Here is a 19363-nt window from a genome sequence, read left to right as displayed (position 1 = left end):
TCAGCGAAAATGCCCCAAAAGTCTGGCAGTGTGGAGCTCTCCGCTCTGAACATGGCTGGCAGTCAAAGAGTTAGGTCTGCATCTCGGCAATTGTGAAAGCTCGCAATCGAGCCAAACAAGTCTTGTTGTGAAAAAATGTGTTTTCCGGTTTTTGGCATAGGACGACAAACGAAACGATGAAGAACCCACTCGATATTGTTGGGAATTTGTATTAAAATAACTAGAAGTGATAAATCATGTATGGGTATATTATATGTATGGGGTATTAGTGGCAGTGTGTGTAGCCACGCCCACCCCAGCTGTATGTAAAGGAGCCATGTGCGAGTGGATCTGTTTACAAGTTTGAGATGGAGGCTGAAGCTCTCGCTAATGCTATCCACAGAATTTCAAAAGCAGGCAGAAATATCGACAGTGGGCAATTAATGAACTCCTTCATATTGGACTATACATAACGGGAACTCCGAACTCCGAATCTGACGATGACAGATGACAACGGAATGTCAGACAGTGATCTCCACATCAGTTCACTATTCTTGGGACAGTCATCTGCGTACAGACCTTCTGTTGTGTTCTTGGGTAAGTTTTAGTGAGTTACATGTGTTGTTTACTAGGATTTTGTGTTGTTTACTTAGGATAGCCAAACAGTTATTTGTTGTTTTGTGAGTAAGGTAGATAACGCCTTTGTTAGCCTCAGTTATCAAACCACTGAAACTGTGCTCACCACAATGATGCAACCCCTCTACTACCCCAACTAGCCTAATAGGAGATGGTGCGAGGAAGAAATAGGTTGTCAAAGATAAAACATAATAAATACATTTGTTGCAGACCTACTAAACATGCAACATACTGTAATATGTTTCATGCACCATTTTAGTGTGTTTGTGTGTACCAGCTAGCCAAACAAGTGTTAGCTTGTTAGCTAGCTAGCTAGCTAGCTTTGTTAGAGATATAATAAATTATAGAAAAAGTAAATGCTTTTGTAATGAACGATAATGTTGTGTGGAATCAAAAATAATGATTTATTCATTGATATGTAGATTTGCTGTAGAATAATACTGTGAATTTAAATGATTTCACTAGCCTACTTCCCACAGTACACTGAGTCTATGGAAAACCTACACTAGAGAAGTGTCCACACCACTGACCTGAAATTTGTGTTACAGAATGACGAGGTGAGAGGTTCTGAGAGATGACACCTTGATGAGAGTCACCAGCACTTCAGGTATTTGTCATTGTCATTGTATAAGCAATTCTATTTTATGAAGATAGTAGTAGGCTATTTCGTTAAAAGTGGTGTTGCTAACAGTGGGCAATCATTTTAAATGTACCGTCAAACATGTCAGCCCTGCAATTTTGTTTCCTGAGGGTTAGCTGACAACCCCACTGACAGATGACAGGTAGATAATGACAGGTAGCGTAATAGGGGAGTGGTTGTCTTGAGAGTGTGGTTGTCTTGAGGGAGTGATTAGGGTGGAGTTAACCAGATATTGTTCCCACCCATTACCTCTGTGAAAAACGTCTCTGAAGACTTTGAGGCTGGATATCTCAGTAAGGTGGTTCAGGGGGTATCAAAATTCACATATCCATGACTTCTTCAACTTGTTTCAGATTTCAATGTATGACACATCATTTTAAAGCTTACAATCTACCCTTTCATAATCTGGAAAAACCAGAATAACAAATTATTTTGCCCTACTTGCGGACTTTTTAACCATGCCCTGTCACATATAGAAGATATTTAATGAAACTACAACCCAACTACTACTGTCAATTCTGCACTACCCCCACACCGGGTTCATTTCTCCATATGTTCTGGGAGTGTCCAGTCGTGGCAACTTTTTGGAACCATGTCAATTCTGTGATGTCCAAATTATTTAAGATTGACTATGTTCCTAATCCATGTTTATGTTTGCTCAATGACGACTCTGATTTTGATTTAAGTATTACACAAAAGAAAATGTTATTTGCTGGTTTCACCTCTGCAAAAAAGACTATTCTTCAACAACACCTGATTTCTGTATGACACCTGAACTTAATTTATTTAAAAAAAAAAAAATTTCCCTTTTTCACCCAATTGAACCCAACCTAGCATCCAATTATCCCCTGCCTATTGCGTAGGATCCGCCGCACGACCCCGTGGCCGGCAGCCCCAGAGAAGATCGCCAGGCAGACTAGCTGACTGGCTCCTCGAGCCCAGCACCGTTATTCCGGCACCGCTGTTGCGCGACGGATCCTTGTCCGGAAATAGTCCTATACCGCCCTCTGGAGCGCCGCTCAATATGCCGCTCCCTGTGTGCCTCGGCCATATCCGGGTCTGGCGAGACCGGGATTCGATCCCAGTCCCCGGTGGGCAGCTTGCACTAGTGGCTAGTGCTTAGACCACTACGCCACCGCGGGGCCACTTGGTTTTACTCTTTACAGAGGATTGTGAATCTTGAGTGCACAACGGCCAGATTGAACAAAGCGAGGCCCAGTACAGTTGATGCGTGGAAGGCTTATTCATTGAACTTGACCAACCTGACTACTGTAATTTGATTTTCCAATATTGTGTTATATTTCTACTTTTTTTTTCTTTTCTTTCTCCTTTCCTTTCTTGTTCTGTATTGTCATTGTTATGTGTTGTTAAAAGCAATAAAAAATCTTGATCACAAAAAAAGGACGTCTCGTTGAGATTAAACGAATTCGCTTGTAGGTGAAGATTCTGTTAACTCAGTTCTGGAGGAGTGGACCGCCCTACACAAGTAACATTTAGTCATAGAAAGTGGTTGCATTGAAACTAATCAGATTGTGTTTGCTTCATTGTTCCTACACTGGTACAGCAGCTCTGTGCCTTCTACTGTGATAGCAGCATTCCCCTGCTAGACACCACTTGGTCCTGGCTCTGCTTCTGAGAAAATTACCATCATTCTCAGCACAAATCTCCCCTTTTTACAAAGCTTTCTGATCAAGTCAAGTCAGTTTCATTAATGCAGAGCCGAATCATCTGGCATCATTATCTCAGGGCATTTTTCTTAGAGCAGGTCTACACTACACTATACTCTTCTCATAATATTCATTCAATGAGCAATCCTACCTGCCGACTCCAACATTATTATTATGGGCGCGTGGCTGGTGCTTGCTAGCTTTGCACTGCTGTCTGCAGCGGTCTGCTGCTGAGGTGCTTCTGCTACAAAGCAACGTTTCTCACAGTTAGTTACCGTATTTTCCGGACTATAAGTCACACTTCTTTCATAGTTTGGCTGGTCCTGCGACTTATAGTCAGGTGCGACTTATATATCAAAATATATATAATTTCATACTGACTGACATGAACCAAGGAGTAAACATTACCGTCTACAGCCACGAGAGGGCGCTCTGGGCTTGTGACAACTATATGCTGCTCCTGTACCGCTGAAGAAATTAACTGAAACATTAACTTGGTGAACTTGCCAGGAGCTTGGTGAACTTGCTTACCGGTAACTTGCTTGTTGGACTCGCTTGTTATGTTAATTTAGCCTATTCAGCCTCCCAGGTATGTTCTTTATGCTATTGTGTAGCTGAATAAGTGTTAATGTGTTACGTTAACATACTATTGACACCTATTCAGCCTGTTGTTCTGTGTTCTATTGTGTGTAGTTGAATAACTTGCCTTTCCAGATTAAATGTCTGTTCTTGGTCTTGGATTTTGTGAAATACATTTCTAAATTTAGGATTTATAGTCCAGTGCGACTTATATATGTTTTTTTCCTCTTCATGACACATTTTTTGACTGATGCGACTTATAGTCCAGAAAATACAGTAGTTATAACGTCGGGTTAGTCGTCGTCATAATTTTGGGAGCTTTTTTTTGCACATTTGTCCGCATTACCTTCAAGAGCTTTTCTTTTTTTGATTCTTGCCTTTTCTCTTTCTGTCCATTTTTTACTTCGCAACTTGCTCACAAGTGAATACCTAACGTGCACTGACACAGAGGACGGTCGGATATAGTTACGTCATGCACTCGGCGCTATATGTTAATGTTAATGTTAATGTTAATTTTATTTATAATGCGCCCCCCATCCAACTTTTACATCGGCCCGGGGCGCAGCCCAGGTAAAGGAACAGATAAAGACAAGGACAAGGACAAGGAACACAGAAAGCAAACAGACACAGACTACTTAAACGAACATCTCAAGGGATACAATTTACAACAAATAGGGAGTAGACTTAGGGAACATCATTGACGAAGAGGTGGGTTTTTAACTTGGCTCTAAAGGAGTCCAGAGTGGGGGCAGACTTGATGGCGGAAGGGAGCGCGTTCCACAGGGTCGGTGCTATCACCGCAAAGGCACGGTCACCCTTCCTCTTGAGGTATATATATGGGCCGGCTAGTTCAATCCAGTAGCCTACCACGGAGAAGAATCCATCATCCATGGATGATGCCAAGAAGAGTGGGCCAAAATTCCTCCACAGCAATGTGAAAGACTCATTGCCAGTTATCACAAACGTTTGCTTGCAGTTGATGCCGCTAAGGGTGGTCCAACCAGTTATTAGGTTTAGGGGGCAATTACTTTTTCACATGGGTGATATATGTTTTGAATAACTCTTTCTTTTCTTTTTTTCTTTTTTGAGTGGGGCAGTCCCACTCATATTTTTCAATTGATAGATACAGTGAAGTGTAGACAGGAAGGATGGGTGAGAGAGAGAGAGAAGGGATGACATGCAGGATATGTCCCCGGCCGGAATCGAACCGGGGACCCTGCGGTTACATGGTCAGCGCTTAACCCGCTACGCCACCTAAGCGCCCCTTGAATAACTCTTTGACTTCAATAAATGGAATGATCATTTAAAAACTGCATTTTCTATTTACTCAGGTTATCTTTGTGTAATATTAAAATTGGTTTGATGATCTGAAACATTTAAGTGTGACAAACATGCAAAAACAGACGAAATTGGTAAGGGGGCAAATACTTTTTCACAGCACTGTGTGGTCCGAATGAGAATACACCCCACAACCTTGTGGGCGGCCGTGGCTCAGGAGGTAGAGCCAGCCTCTAATGATCGCAAGGTCGGCGGTTCAGTGGTTCGATCCCTGGCTGGCCACGTGTTGAGGCGTCCTTGGGCAAGACACTGAAGCCCAAATTGCTCCCAATGAGTGGGCCCGAGCATGGTAGCTTGCCGCCATTGATGTGTGAATGTGTGTGTGAATGAGAGGCCATTGTAAAGCACTTTGGAATAAGGGGCTATATTCAATTCCATTCCATTCCATTCCATCCTGTCCATTTACCTTGGCATTGCTAGGGCCATGCTCTACCAAGTGACCACTTACTAGGTGCAGTGTCGTCCTTTAGTAACAACCATATGAGACTACATCCTGCTGTGTTTGTCATCCTGTGTAGGTGGAAAGGAGAGAACGTGGCGACCACTGAAGTCTCCGATCATCTGATCACGGTGGAGTGCATCGAGGAAGCCAATGTTTATGGTGTGAGGGTACAAGGTAATAAACAAAATTCTTATTTTATTTTTATTTACGGTAACCATTATTTCACCAGGGGAACCCATTGAGACCAAAGTCTCATTTTCAATGGTGCCCTGGTTACAAAGCATTGAAATCAACCATTCTATCCTTTTGAAAACATCACCTATAAACAATGTTTAAAACGTTTTTGCTCTATATGTTGTGGTATGCATTTTGGCAGTTTAATGTGTTGATGTTGTTGTTTTTGTTCTGATACTGTATGTCCACCTGGGGGCCGTTCCACTAAAGGTGGCTCAGTATATCGGCGATTGAAATAAATGCGGCGATCAGGCAACTCGGGATTGGAATTCAAGCCTCAGGTGATTCCTCGAACAAGGATCAGGCTTGTGTGATGAGTGTTCACAGAAGACAGGCTTACAAATCTTCGATATGGGCGCGTGCACGCAGACATAAAGAGCCCCGAAGAGTCGATCTGTCGAAATGAAGATACTCCACTCTGCAGGGGTCCTACATTTGCGCAGCATTCCGAATTATTGATTTTTATGAAGACGGAAAAATAAGATGTAAAATAGTGCAATACTGCCGCAATTAACAAGGCGAGGGAAATGGTTTGGCAAGAAATTGCTGACCGATTAAATGCGTAGGTCATACTAGCCCCAGTTATTGTTATATGTTCATATTTTAATAAATGAATATTACTACTGTGGTGATATCAGCAGCAGGCTACAAACAGTCATATTGTCACGATGGCCTAGTGGTATCGACCGCTGCCATTGGATTTATTCGTCATTTTTAGACGGTAGTTCGAATCCCTCTTCGGACACACTTTTTACTGCATTTCGTTGTCTGAATCTAATCTAAAATCTCATCTAAAAAAGTATGTAGGCTATAAAATTATGGTGCATGCTAATTTACAAGAACTGACACGATTACAATGGTGTTTGAAGCCTTTGCATGAAATCTTCGGTTAAATGTAAAAAAAAAAAAAATCACTGTCAAGTCTCGAACACGCAACCTTTGGAAGTTTAGCTGGTTACCTTAACCACTGCGCCAGCCAGACCGCTGTGATGACAGTTATGCAAGTTGAGACAATAACTTTTTTTTTACACTCTTTTATTTATTGATCTATCGATCTATCTATCACACTTTCAAAATATCAAGTTATCTATCGATCGATCACACTTTCAAAATATCAAATTATCTATCTATCACACAGTCAACCTATCCATCTATCTATCTCGTGTGAAGTGGGAACTAATATTTCCTAAAAGAGGAACTGTCGTTCAGGATGTAGTTTCCGCCTGTGAGCCTTTTTTGACGCGCGTCTTACTTTAGCCAGTGTTTTAGCCTGGTCGCGACCAGGCTAATTATATCTGACTCAGAAGGAGCTCAACCAAGCAGCGAATTATTTGAGCCACATTGATGGAACCGAACGCAAGCTAACATTATCGAGGCTTAGAACTTTATCGAGGCTTAGAAGATAATCGACCTTAGTGGAATGGGCCCCTGAGCTTTCTCCTCATGTTGACTTTGAATAAACAGGACACAATGGGAGAACTGGAATGGCATCGGTCAAACTGAAGGATGACATGGAGTTTGACGGCAGCGCCACATTCCAGCATGTCAAGACCTACCTCCCCAGCTACGCACGGCCCAACCCAGCTGCCATCCAAGATCAATAAGGTAGCTTATTCTACCTGGACAACAGCAAAGGCTAAATTCCCATGACACAGGAGATATACGACGCCATTTCTGACGGAAAGAGACGGTTATAAAAGTCTAACAATAACCAGTTTACGTATGGATTGATTCAATGTGTTTTTAAAGAAATCAAAATTATTCTGTTGATTAAGATTTTTATTTTCAATTGTGATGTTTATAGTATGAGTGAAAGATACTATTTTACTCTGCCTTCCATTCATTGAAAAAGTATAATTTGGTATTTTATCAAATAATATAATAAATATATTTTTGGTCCAATAGAGAATCTTAAATAAATAAATAAATATCTAGATAACATAACTGTAATAAATACCAATACTCTGCCTGAGCCATGAGTCTTTTAAAAATGTAGATGTTACAATCAAAGTTGCCCACAGAGATCCAGAACCAAGGGGCTTCACATCTTAATGCAAAACCCTATCCCTGATGTTCCAGTGGCTGGTGGGTAAAGTATAGGACAATGTAAACCTGGTCCTGGAAACCCACACTGTGTGCAGGCGTTTGTCCCAGCTCTGACACATCATCTGATGTCACAACTTGATGATCAGTTGAATCAGGTGTGTTGTTGCTTGGCTAGAACAAAAGCCTGCGCGTCCTGTGGGTCTTAAGTTACCAGGTTTTTGAAGGACTGTGTTGTAAGAGGTAGCTTTGGTTTACAGTAGACCAGGAGAGGCAACAGCTGCTTTGGCAACAGTGGAGTTAGAGAGACAGCTGTTCTTCCTCCGGGTGGGGGAGCTGGGCCTGGGAATGACCTTCAGACTGCTGAGCGGGCAGCAAAGCTGGTACCTACCACACTGCATCAACAGGTGGCAGAAACTGGGCATGCTGTAGAATTTCCTGAGCTTATTCCCGACTCGTTTCCTCAGCTGGTTGGGGGGACCCTCTCGGATCTTGATCAGGAGGCCTCCACCTGAGGTGGAGAGAGGCTTCAGCTTGCTGGCTTTAAAAGGGAGGAGGTATGGGTCTGTGGGGCCAGCATTGGGTTCACTGTTATAGACAGAGAGGGGCTCAATGTTAGTGCTTGGTAGGGGCTCGCTGCTACAGCTGAGTGAGCGAACCACCCTCCTCAGGCTGGCCTGGTCCTTGTCGATCCAGAGCTCTTGTTTGACTATCGGAGCAGGACAGATGATCTCAGCCTTCTGGGCAGGATAGGTGATCACCTCAGCCCCTGTCTCTGGGCCAGCCTGTCCCTGGACATCCTCCAGCTGTTCCCCAGGGGGGGCTTGGACTGCGGCTGGGGTTGGGGCTGGTGCTGCGGCTGGGGTCAGGGTCTCCACAACATTTGCTGTTCCGTTCTTGAGACTCTCAGACTCCCCTCGCATGCAAGTCGATATTTCATCAGTGTTACTGAGAGGCTGCTGCTGCTCAGCCAGAAGGGTGGTAGCCATGTTGTGGATGATGTCCCAGTCCCTATGGATGTCGTCTGAGGTGGTGAACTGAGACGTCACAGCGAAGCGGATGATGCGTTTGGTTTGGATTTCGGCAGGGATGAGGTACATGGTGCCAGACCGCGTCAGTCTCCTCAGCAACTCCTGGGTCAGAGCATTTCCTCCCTGGGAAAAGAGAGAGAGAGAGAGAGAGAGAGACCGAGAGGTGGGGGAGCAGAAAGAGTGAGAGAGTTAGGGTGGAGCAAGAAAGAGAGTGGGGGAGACAGGAAGGAGAGAGCAAGGGGAGAGATTACATTTTGTTTTTGTTCAAACTTCGCTCAATCCAGACTTTCAAGGCATGAGTATATTTGTGAATAAGTGTACTCATATATGTAAGGAATAAATGTATTTGGGATACAAATACATTATATTCTGAATGTGATCTATGCCCTAGACGGCTAGAAATGTTTAAAATACCTGGCTGACCAGATAAACCACCTAGGACAAAGGTATATTTATGAGTACACTTGAGCCTTCAAAGTAGAGATTGAGCAAGAGAGTGCGGCCAATATCCGATCCAGGCATGCAGTTACAAAACGGTTATTACATTCTACTAAAGACTTCTACCAAAGACTCATCTACATTTCCATGTTTAGAGTTTGTTACACAACACCTTTCATTTGAATTCAGTTTAAGTGCCCTGTCCTTCACCTCTGCCTGATAACAGGGATGTCCAGATTCCACTGTTTCACTACAGATATCAATACGTGGGCTTCAGGTATCTGCGATAACGATATTTGTATTTATTTTTTTACTCCTGAATAATAACAAATACTTTCCCAGTATATAGTCCACAACAACAGTTGGCTATTAAAGACTGCCAGCCTTTATTCAAGCAACAAAAACAGTACTCTGCAGTACTCAGTGACCAACTGGTTTAAAGTAAAAACAATTTAGCAGCATTCAGCATTGTAAAAAAAAAAAAAAAAAAACTAAAGAAAAGTCAAAGCATAGAATGTGTCACATTTTTCAACAATCGATTACTTAAATTAGCCTTTGATTATGTTCTGGCCCGCCATCTAGTGGCTCAGAATAAAAATGGCCCAAGGCCAAACTTACTTGCAGACCCCTGCTGTACTACATACATATACATGTACATTATGTTAGCATGTTCAGTCTGCTTTACTGTGTTGTGTGTGTTTTTCAGAGGGAGTAGGAGTCTATTGTGTGTATCAAGGATTGGTGTAGCCCTATAAGTCCTCAGCCAGAGACACATTACATACCTTCAGACAAAAGACCACCAAGCCAAGGTTCCTTTCAGCAGGAACTTCAAAATTCGGGTCACTCCTCACAAGTGATTCAAACAGCTTTGCCATCTCTACGCCCTGAAATCACAAACACATTGCTCAGTACTCGCATAGTATAGTACAGTAAATCGCACGTAGCTACACATACACACACTGTACTGTAAGGCCATTAAGGAGCCTTAGTTACTAAGGAGCTTTAGTTACACCATTGAGACACATTGAGGGTTGGACGCCTCTTACGTGTCTGATGTGACCTTGGAGGTTTTTCAGTCCAAAGGAGCGCATCACAAACCACAGCTTGAGAGAACGGAACCGTCGACTCAGAGGGATCTGCCAGTGCTGAAACAGCAAAAGGGTTAGGGGTTAGGGGTTAGGGATAGTGGTTAGGGTTAGGGTATGACCAACATAATAGACATCATACCATAAAGTCAGTGGTAGCCTCTGAGTTTTCATGTCGGAGGTAGAGGGGGTCAACACTGAAGGTCTGTTGTAGCTTGTACTTGTCCTTGACCCTGTGGCAGCAGGGAGGAACACCTTGTTACCGTTTCTCTTCAGTAAGTAAGTAAGTAAAGCTTTATTTATATAGCACCTTTCATACAAGAAATGCAGCTCAAAGTGCTTTACAACAGGGATAAAAACATATACAAGCATAAAATGAATAGAAAAGCAGGGGAAGTAGATAAAACTGTAAAAATATGGTAAAGATAAATACCTAAAAAAAGAAAAAGAAAAGAAACAATGTAAGAAATAAATAGACAAAATATGTAATAACACGGTCTTAATCCCCCCAGACAAGTGAGCTTCTATCCCCTAAACCGAAATGTATGTTCCACTGCCTTAAAAATGCCTAAGGACTTTGTACCACTGAGTCCCTTGCTTTGGAAATATTTAAGACTTCTTACCTTGAAAATATTTAATACTTGACTTTATGAAAAATTTCAAGACTTGACTTTATGAAAATATTTAAGACTTGACTTCTTAAGACTTATTTAAGACTTGACTTCTTAAGAACCCTTCATCAGAAAACCTACGTAGTAGTGTCAAGAAAGTGTCATAAATAGACTTTTTATAATTGCCTAAATCAATTACTCGACCGGGACAATAACCAACATCTCAGTACAGAGCACTACAATAGTACTGAGCAGTAACAGTACTGCAGGACGTTTGTCAGCTCATTTTGAATACATCGACTGATGTCTGATGATTCTGTAATTTATTCTTTATATTCATTGTAAATTGTTATATGTTTGTTATGTCTGCAACCCTGTTAATTGTGCTGCTGCCTGTCTTGGCCAGGATGCTCTTGTAAGATATTTTTAATATCAATGAGACTTGTGCTGGTTAAATAAAGTTTAAATAACAGGGTATCCGTGGTGTCTTGAAAAGTATTAAAAGTTGATGAATACATTTGGGGAAAATCAAGACCCATAATAAGTATTAAAAAGTCTATCACGATTTTATGACGTCTTGAATTTTGTAGATATTTTTCTGAATTAGACTCTGTCCAAAGAGTTTGAGTCCTAAAAACCTTTAGTAAAAGTTTGTGAATGTATTAGTTTTATTAAAAAACAAAGATGAACTGGAAATTATGTTGTTTGATAGTGGTCTAGTCTATTGCAAACTAAAACTGTTAAGTTAAAGGTGTCACTGAGGTAAACGGTTACAGCTCGAAGTGGCGGTGAGGTCTGGAAAAATATTGACAAGGTCTTTAAAAAGTCTTAGAAAGGTATTGAAATTAACCTCAAGATTCCTGTATATACCCTGAATAATAATAATAATTAAAAGAAAAAGGTAATATTAAGGCGACCATCTTGTCACAGTTGTGTCATCATGAGGTGGCAGAAGGCAGGTGACCTTGTTATCTCTCACCACAAGGCAGTGCAGTCAAAATGAACCATCATCCACTTGGAGGGGTTGAAGACGAAGGAGTCTGCATACTGGATGCCTTCCAGACACCATCGCAGCTCTGGGCATAAGAAGGCGGAGCCGGCGTACGCAGCGTCAACATGAAGCCAGACCCCCTCCTCTGCACCTGGGGACAAGGGACGCACAGTGACCGTGTGAGTTAGTCCAAAAGAGACAAAAACAACAAGACTCCAAATGTTAGTATCAAGCTATAAGTTAGCGAATATTCAAACGTAACTTTTAAACATTTTTGAAATGGTCCAAACGTACTAGGTCCTATTACACAGCTTCGTGAGAGATAGTGAGAGTATTATAAATAAAATACTTACACACTGGTCCCAGCTCTGACAGGTTGTCAAAGGCACACACCCCTGTGGTTCCCAGAGTGGCACACAGCTGAAAGAATGAAATAAAAAGCTTAAAAGCATTCAAAGAAGGTGGCTGAAACAAGCACGTAAACAAGCATTAGGGAAATGCTGTCTCTCTGTTGTAGTGCTGTGTAGCTGTTTATGTTTTCCTGTCGTCTTCCTTCTGTGATTGTTCCCGCTTTTACTTTTCGTATTGTTATGTGATTCTGTCTTTTTGTGCTGCAGAAAAGGAACCTGCTGTAAACCAGTTTTAACTAAGTCAGGCCAGTCTAAATGTAACACATTTTAATGTAATGTTACTTTTCCTGTATAATAAGAAAGAAAGAAGTACAGTTTGTGTGGATATGAATGACTTCAGGGGGTATTCTATCAACGTCGCCACGTATGTTTTGCGAGACTTATCAAAAATAAGCCAGGATCTTCCTTTAGCGATGTTGATGGAATGCCCCCCAGGTGACCTACCATCACAGGGATCAGGCCCTTGCTTTTGTCCTCCTGGATGGCCTGTCTCAGTGTCTCTCCTCTCAGGGAGAAGTGCTCATCAGGAGCCAGGAACCTGATCTTCACCAGGGAGATCAGCCCTGCCTTCTCCACAGAAGAATGGGCCTGAGGGCAGAGAACAGACCAGTTGTTTTGTATGGATGTGTGTGCGTGCGTGCGTGCATGCGTGCGTGCATACTCACTCACCTGGTCTGATGCATAGGCAACCAGTCTGGAATTGAGCACGGAGTCATTCTGGTCCTGGTTCTCATAGGTCTTCTTCAGCTGAAGGATGCGGTGATTCCTGGCAGCCAGCAGACTGATCAGGGTACTCTCACTAACCGAGCCCTGAGATAATTGAGTTGGAGAGAGACAGAGAGAGAGAGAAAGAGAGAGAGAGAGAGAGAGAGGGAGAGGGAGAGAGAGCGAGAGAGAGAGAGAGAGAGAGAACACATAGGCCTTCCATTAAAATATACAGATGATGATGATCTCTAACCCCCTGTACATCTCTACTGTTATTTTAATTTTTTAAATTTTAAGTTAATTCAGTCATATTGCTAGAAGAAGTACTTTTTTTTTTTTTTTACAGTAAACTGTAGAATTCTTTCATAATTTTTTCGGGTTGGTGCCCAGGAGCCTACCTGTATTACCCCTCCGCCAATGCTGTTGGGGTGGTGGTGAAGGAAAAAGGATGGCAGGCCGAGGGCTTTGCACAGCCAGTCCATCACGTTTATCTCCAGCTCTGTGGATGCTGGACAGGAAGCCTGCAGGTACACAACACCACAATAGCATTCTGTTAGTTACTCAAAGAATGATGATACAAGTGATACCACGGTCAATTACACCCATTTGATAACAATGTTATGATATTTTGGTGTAGAATGGTGGTCTGTAATTTATAAATCGTCATAAATAATCATATTCAAGTTTCATCCAATAAGGTGGCTTTCATCATATTTAATCCTTGTTATTTATCGATGCAAGACAGGTTGTAAGTAAGTAAGTAAAGCTTTATTTATACAGCACCTTTCATACAAGAAATGCAGCTCAAAGTGCTTTACAGCAGGAATAAGAACAAAGTGAATATAAAAACATATATAAAAACATATACAAACATAGAATGAATATAAAAGCAGGGGAAAACGGTAAAAGGTAAAGATAAAATACAATAAAAATAAATGTAAAAAAGGGAAACAATGTACTACCCCTGCCTTAACGCGATCCGGCAGCGTCAGATCAAAGTATTTTAACCAACTGGATTTGTAGCCTAACTGTCGTCTGTCTCTGTAGCCTAACTGTTGTCTGTCAACTGGATCTGTAGCCTAACTGTCATCTGTCAGGGACACTGTAGCCTATCCTTGTTCAGCTTTAAATCGCCCCTTATACTGACAAAGATCCTTGCTAGACCACGGCATTGTATCTGTCGGCTAAATGACTCGCTTGCAGTCAACGATAGCTCATAGAATACCAGTGTTATCATTGTGGATTTAACCTTACTCTAATAGTTTAATCAATTACTTAATCAATATAACAATTCAGGAAACCGGAGTTGTAGATCATCACAGAGAAAGACCCTTTATTGTAGTAAGTACAATGCAGAGTAGACGTCAGTTCATGAAGAGGTCCTGTGCACTTCTCAGTGCCTCACACGGCAAGGCCTCCCAATCCTTCCCAGGATCCTCTGCGCAGAGGTACTTTCAATATACAATATTAACACAATTAAACCTTTACAATGTATATTTTATCCCCCCAAAGGGGATACAATCATAAAATCAATCAATCATAAAATCAATCATATTTATTTGAGACAGATAAGTAAACTTGTTATTGTTACCCAGGTAAATCCAATGCAGTTGATGGCATCAGACAACATTTCTCCTAGCATGGACGGCCAGGAGGATAGGGCAGGGAAGTAAGCATGCATGTGGGGACTTTGCCAGTGCAAAACCTGAGGATAAACACAACCCATCACTTCACAAACTCACCTCTTGGTAGGCTACATTGACTTGAGACAGTACAGTAATGCATATGAACAACACAACCATCAATATTGTTGTCAAGCCAACAGCAAGGCTAGTAAAAGAACAGCTCAAAAAACATCTGTCACAGTGCTTATCCTCTGGCTAGACATCTCCATAATCTGTAAATAAGATAAGTCTGTAAGTGTTTTTTCTCTTTGTGTCTTAATGAGGTATTAATGAGGTATGACTCTCTTTGTTTCAATGGAATGAGGTATTGTCTTTGTGTTACTGTTCTCTACCGTATTGTGTGTTTTTTGTTCTGTGTGGCAGCTAATGGGGCAGCAACAGCTAATGGGGATCCTAAACTTAACCATCTCAGGTGTATGGGGGTCGGGATTAATGAGGGCAGCGGTTACAGTTACTTGGTTAGTTGAAGTGTATAGTGTACACAAAGTCCCTAATATGGGACTGACTGTAAGAGGCGCTGGTGCCTTACCCCAGGCATGATGACCTTCTCTATGTCTTGGAAGATGCAGTCCCAGTCCTCTGGCTCAGTAGGAGCACAGTCTGGTAGCAGGTCCTTCATGTACCCTGGCTTCACATCTGGAGCTACCTTCCTCTCCCTGATGGTGGTTAGGTACTCTGTAATGTAGTCCACCAGCTCCTTCCCTGCAGACCAACACAGCATGGCCAGAGTGTTATGTAAGCCTGGCTTTAGATATTACAAAGAAGTACCTTGAGACATAGTGGAAAATACTAATTTGAATGCAGTATTCATTACAGTATCATTGTAGTAGGCGTAGAACATCAGTAGCTCTAAAACATTTTGGGGGAGTTTTTTGTTTTTTGAAAGGATCATGTAAAGAGTAATAAAGCTGACCAATCACAAATGATATCTAGACACAGTAGGCTGTATACCAAAAGGTTAAAGAAAAACATTACAGTAACTTTTACATTTACATTTAAAGTTCCCAGTCAGAGACTGAAGATAATTCCAAACAGTTAGAAACATTCTAGTCACTGTTGTAAGTACAATGTAACCAATATTACCAATGTATATTACACTGTATGATACCTGAAATATGATCAAGTGTAATCCAAGATTACCTCTGCGATTGTATTCCTCAGCTTGCATTGCGGTGATGAGCTCCGTCCACTGAGAGGTGATATGGCTGGGCTGTGGCAGCGGTTTGACTCAGTGAGAGAAATCACTGGTCTTTAAAGACCCACTGATGGAGGACACTCCCCTCTGAGACTGTCATTTTGGAGGGGTTGAGCAAATGCTCTCCAGACTCCATTCCTCATAACTGCCGGTCAACATGGCCTGCAAATGTGTTAAATCTAAAAGCAAATGATTATGGATCTAATAACAAATTACCACATCGAATCTTGATACAGCACAGCTATAACAAATTACATTTACATGACATTTAGGATAAATGTCATGTAAATGTCATGTAAATGTAAATGTCATTTGTAGCTTAAAGTGAACGGAAACAAAACTGTGGCCTTAACCAATCAGATTTCGAGTTGGCGACAAAGTGTGAGAGAAAATTATTATATGCAATAAGACATGTTTCTACATTTAAGGTTCAAACTTCACAACTGTAAATTGAATGTCAAGTGCAAGCTATAGAAACTGATTTGATGAATGAATGAATGAATGAATGATGAATGAATGAATGGACTTTATTGTCATTGCTACAGTACAGGTACCAAACAACGAAATTTAGGAGGGGTGGCTCCCCTGGTGTTAGAAAAAAAAAAAAAAAAAAAACTTTTAGAAAAAGAATAAAATCACAAGAAGGTAAGGAGCTGGTTACATAAATAAAGGCTATGTACACGATCCACTGTACTATACTGCACAGATAGTCAACTAGGGTTGTCATATTGCACAATAGTATTTTTTCACGTTATTTAAAGTGTCACAGTTTGCAGGCTTGAAATGTACATGTTTTGTGCCTCAGCACTACACCTGATTTTTTCAGTCTGTTGTAAGCACACAATGAAACCTGTTTTCTCCATACATTTGAATATATGCAATTACCCTTTTGTCTGTATTTGACCCTAGAAAGCCAGAACAATGCTGAGTCACACCAGGGTGATTGCCCGGCATTGTTCACCCTATGGTCACCACTCCTCACTTTTGTAATACTGTAAGGAAGGGAGGGTCAGATTCCCCCCTAACTTCATCCCCATCATCTTCCTCATGTACAGATCCACACCCCTTGCAAATGATTGGTTTAGAACTCACCCGAGAGCGGACTTGTTACCTGAGCTGAGGGCATAAATACTGAGATGTAATGAATGATCGAGACTTTGAGAGGAACTTTGAATCTTCAGATGCATCTGACGAAACTGTAAACTTCCTCCTTCTATAGAGGAAAATATTAAATATCATTTCTTATACATCTTGAAACGAAACAGGCTGCCTTTATTGATAATTTGCTCTAACAAAAGACGCCTGCTTGCACCAATGATGTCAGCACCCGCAGGTCTTTTGATTGGATATGCACTAGGCAGAGCTATGCAGAGCTAGCAAACTGAACTTGAACGAGCTAATTTGTGTTGATTTCTACAAGCTGTTTTTCAACCCACAATGGCTGAAGGAGGAGAAGAGATCGATTTGGTCACAGATATAATTACAACACCTTTTTCAAGATGAACTTTTCAAGAAAAGCTAGACATCGTGAGAAGAGAACGGCCAACCCTGACGCTAGCGAGGTTCTACTATCGAGATCGACAGACCGAGAAACAAAGTTCGGGAAATAACTGACGCTTTCGTTTTCATGCAATGAATTTAATACACCCAGACGTGTCATTTGTCATGCATCTGTACCTGACTTGGCTAGCTAGGAAGTCCAGTTTTTCTTCAGTTAACTGTGCTGAAGTTTTTTCATTCCCTGTTGTCGGGTAGAGTTTTATTTCATTCAGAAATATTTTTCTCAGATGTTCAAAGGATATACTGTAACCTACTGTCCAATGTTCTCACTCTGTCTCTCAATGCCTTTTCTGTGACCATGGGTGTCTGAGAGTAGACTGTAGGGTTTCAGTCATTTGTCATGCACCTGTACCTAGCTTGGACTTTTTCTTCAGTTTCCTGTGCTAAGGTTTGAAATGACTGAGGTGACCTTGACCTGATCCAGGGCGATATCCTACGTATAACGCCCTGTTACTCTCAATGCAATTTACCTATGAATGCGCTTCCTCGGCCCGCTTGTCCACGTCTACAGACAGGATATCGCCCTGGACCAGGTCAAGAGGTGACCCAGATGAGACCGCTGATGTCTTTCTGTGACCATAGGTGTCTGGGAGTAGACTAGGTTTAGAGTAGACTCACAGTTTAGAATAGACTCACGGTCAATGCAGGTGTTTAAATCGGCCATCCTGTCTTTGTTGTAAACGTTTTGTCAATAAAGCTTGACAAATTCAACTTGTCTTGGTTTCCTGTTTTAAGATGTATGCGTCTAGTTTATGGGTTTAGGCCTACATATTTCAAGATTAGCCAACTTGTTTCAAGTAACAACATAAACATACTTTACTAGTATTAGGTCATTTCCACTTAAATTGGTGATTTGTTTTCTTGTTCCTTTTTTGAGCTAAAATTAAGAATGCAAAAAACATTAATCAAGAATTGTTTGCTAATATTCAGTGTATTTCACTTATTACTGTGTTGTAGTGTCGTGTATTCTTATTGATTATGAATCAAAGAACCGTTAGTTTAAGACAATTTAATTAGTTACAGGCAGATTCATACATTACATGCGTTCTCCATGGACATCAGGGTGGGAAGAGGGCTCTCTGTGTCCCTCTCTCCCCTTTCCCCTCCAGAGGGGAGGGGCCAGCGTGCATGTGTGTCCCTACTCAACCCCCAAAGGTCCCTGCTGGTCATCTGTGTCCCTGCATGCCCTGGCATGTGTGTGTGTCTAAAACATACCACATATTCATACATAGATCATACATACTACAGAAATATACTACACATCCCCCCTCGGACCACCCAGAGGGTGTTCCGAAACTAAACCACCATAAAACAAAAACAAAAACACAAAACCCCACAAAACATCCCAAAAAAAAAAAAAAAAAAAAATTTTTTTTTTTTTTTTTTTTTAAATAAAATTAAAAATTAAAAAATAAACAACAACAGACAGAAAAACTACACCAACACACAACACAAGAAGCACAATAACACAGACCAACCCAGGACCAGTATTAGGAACCAAAGATATCATAAACAAAAAATAGAAAACAACCAATAATAAAAAGAATTTTGAAAATAACAATCACAATTAAACTAAACACAGTTTATCATGCACAAATCAATACAGAAACTTCCAACGACCGATGTTTTCTTTGTCCTTGAAGCGTCGGGGTCAGAGGTTACTAGCACTTGTACCCAGTTGGAGAACAGCCTTTACCGCTGTCTCAGATTGATAACACTTCCATAGTCAGGAGCTTTCCATTTTCGTTGCGCTAGGAACAGAACCTCTCTCCTAGCTTTGTATAACCACCACATCACTTCTCAACTGACCTCAATCACACGATATAGAAACAAACAAACAATACACAAATAATGACATTCAGTTATCATAACACATAATTCTCCAACAGTAAGCATAGGACAAAGGGAATGCATTAATGCATAGATCTTCACCTCAGGTGAGGACTAGTCTTCTGAAAAGTTCATTAACGTGGACTGAGTGACTGATTTTCCAAAAACAGTCAATGAGGCCCTGCCTTCTAAGAAAGTCAAAAATCATGTCTGCTATAATAGGTGCTCCTATCTTGGCAAAATAAGTTTCCCATGCCCCTAAGA

General features: G+C 41.3%; 1 protein-coding gene across 1 annotated transcript; it reads right to left on the bottom strand.

Annotated features, from left to right (window-relative positions):
• Window positions 1–7812: 7812 nt before the first annotated feature.
• Window positions 7813–15682, bottom strand: LOC308165547 (histidine decarboxylase-like; the record flags this gene model as incomplete). Its single annotated transcript, XM_080539696.1, has 12 exons — window positions 7813–8712; window positions 9810–9911; window positions 10074–10172; window positions 10255–10345; window positions 11703–11865; window positions 12068–12134; window positions 12569–12712; window positions 12794–12934; window positions 13228–13350; window positions 14421–14534; window positions 15044–15216; window positions 15655–15682. 12 exons carry the CDS (start codon window positions 15680–15682, stop codon window positions 7813–7815), a joined length of 2145 nt encoding a protein of 714 aa, XP_080395822.1.
• Between the last annotated feature and the right edge of the window lie 3681 nt (window positions 15683–19363).

The sequence above is a fragment of the Nansenia antarctica genome (genome assembly GCF_963989245.1).
Source record: "Nansenia antarctica genome assembly, chromosome: 9".
Classification (NCBI taxonomy): domain Eukaryota; kingdom Metazoa; phylum Chordata; class Actinopteri; order Argentiniformes; family Microstomatidae; genus Nansenia; species Nansenia antarctica.
Note: the sequence above shows the minus strand (reverse complement) of the source record. Positions and strands in the feature narration are given on the sequence as shown.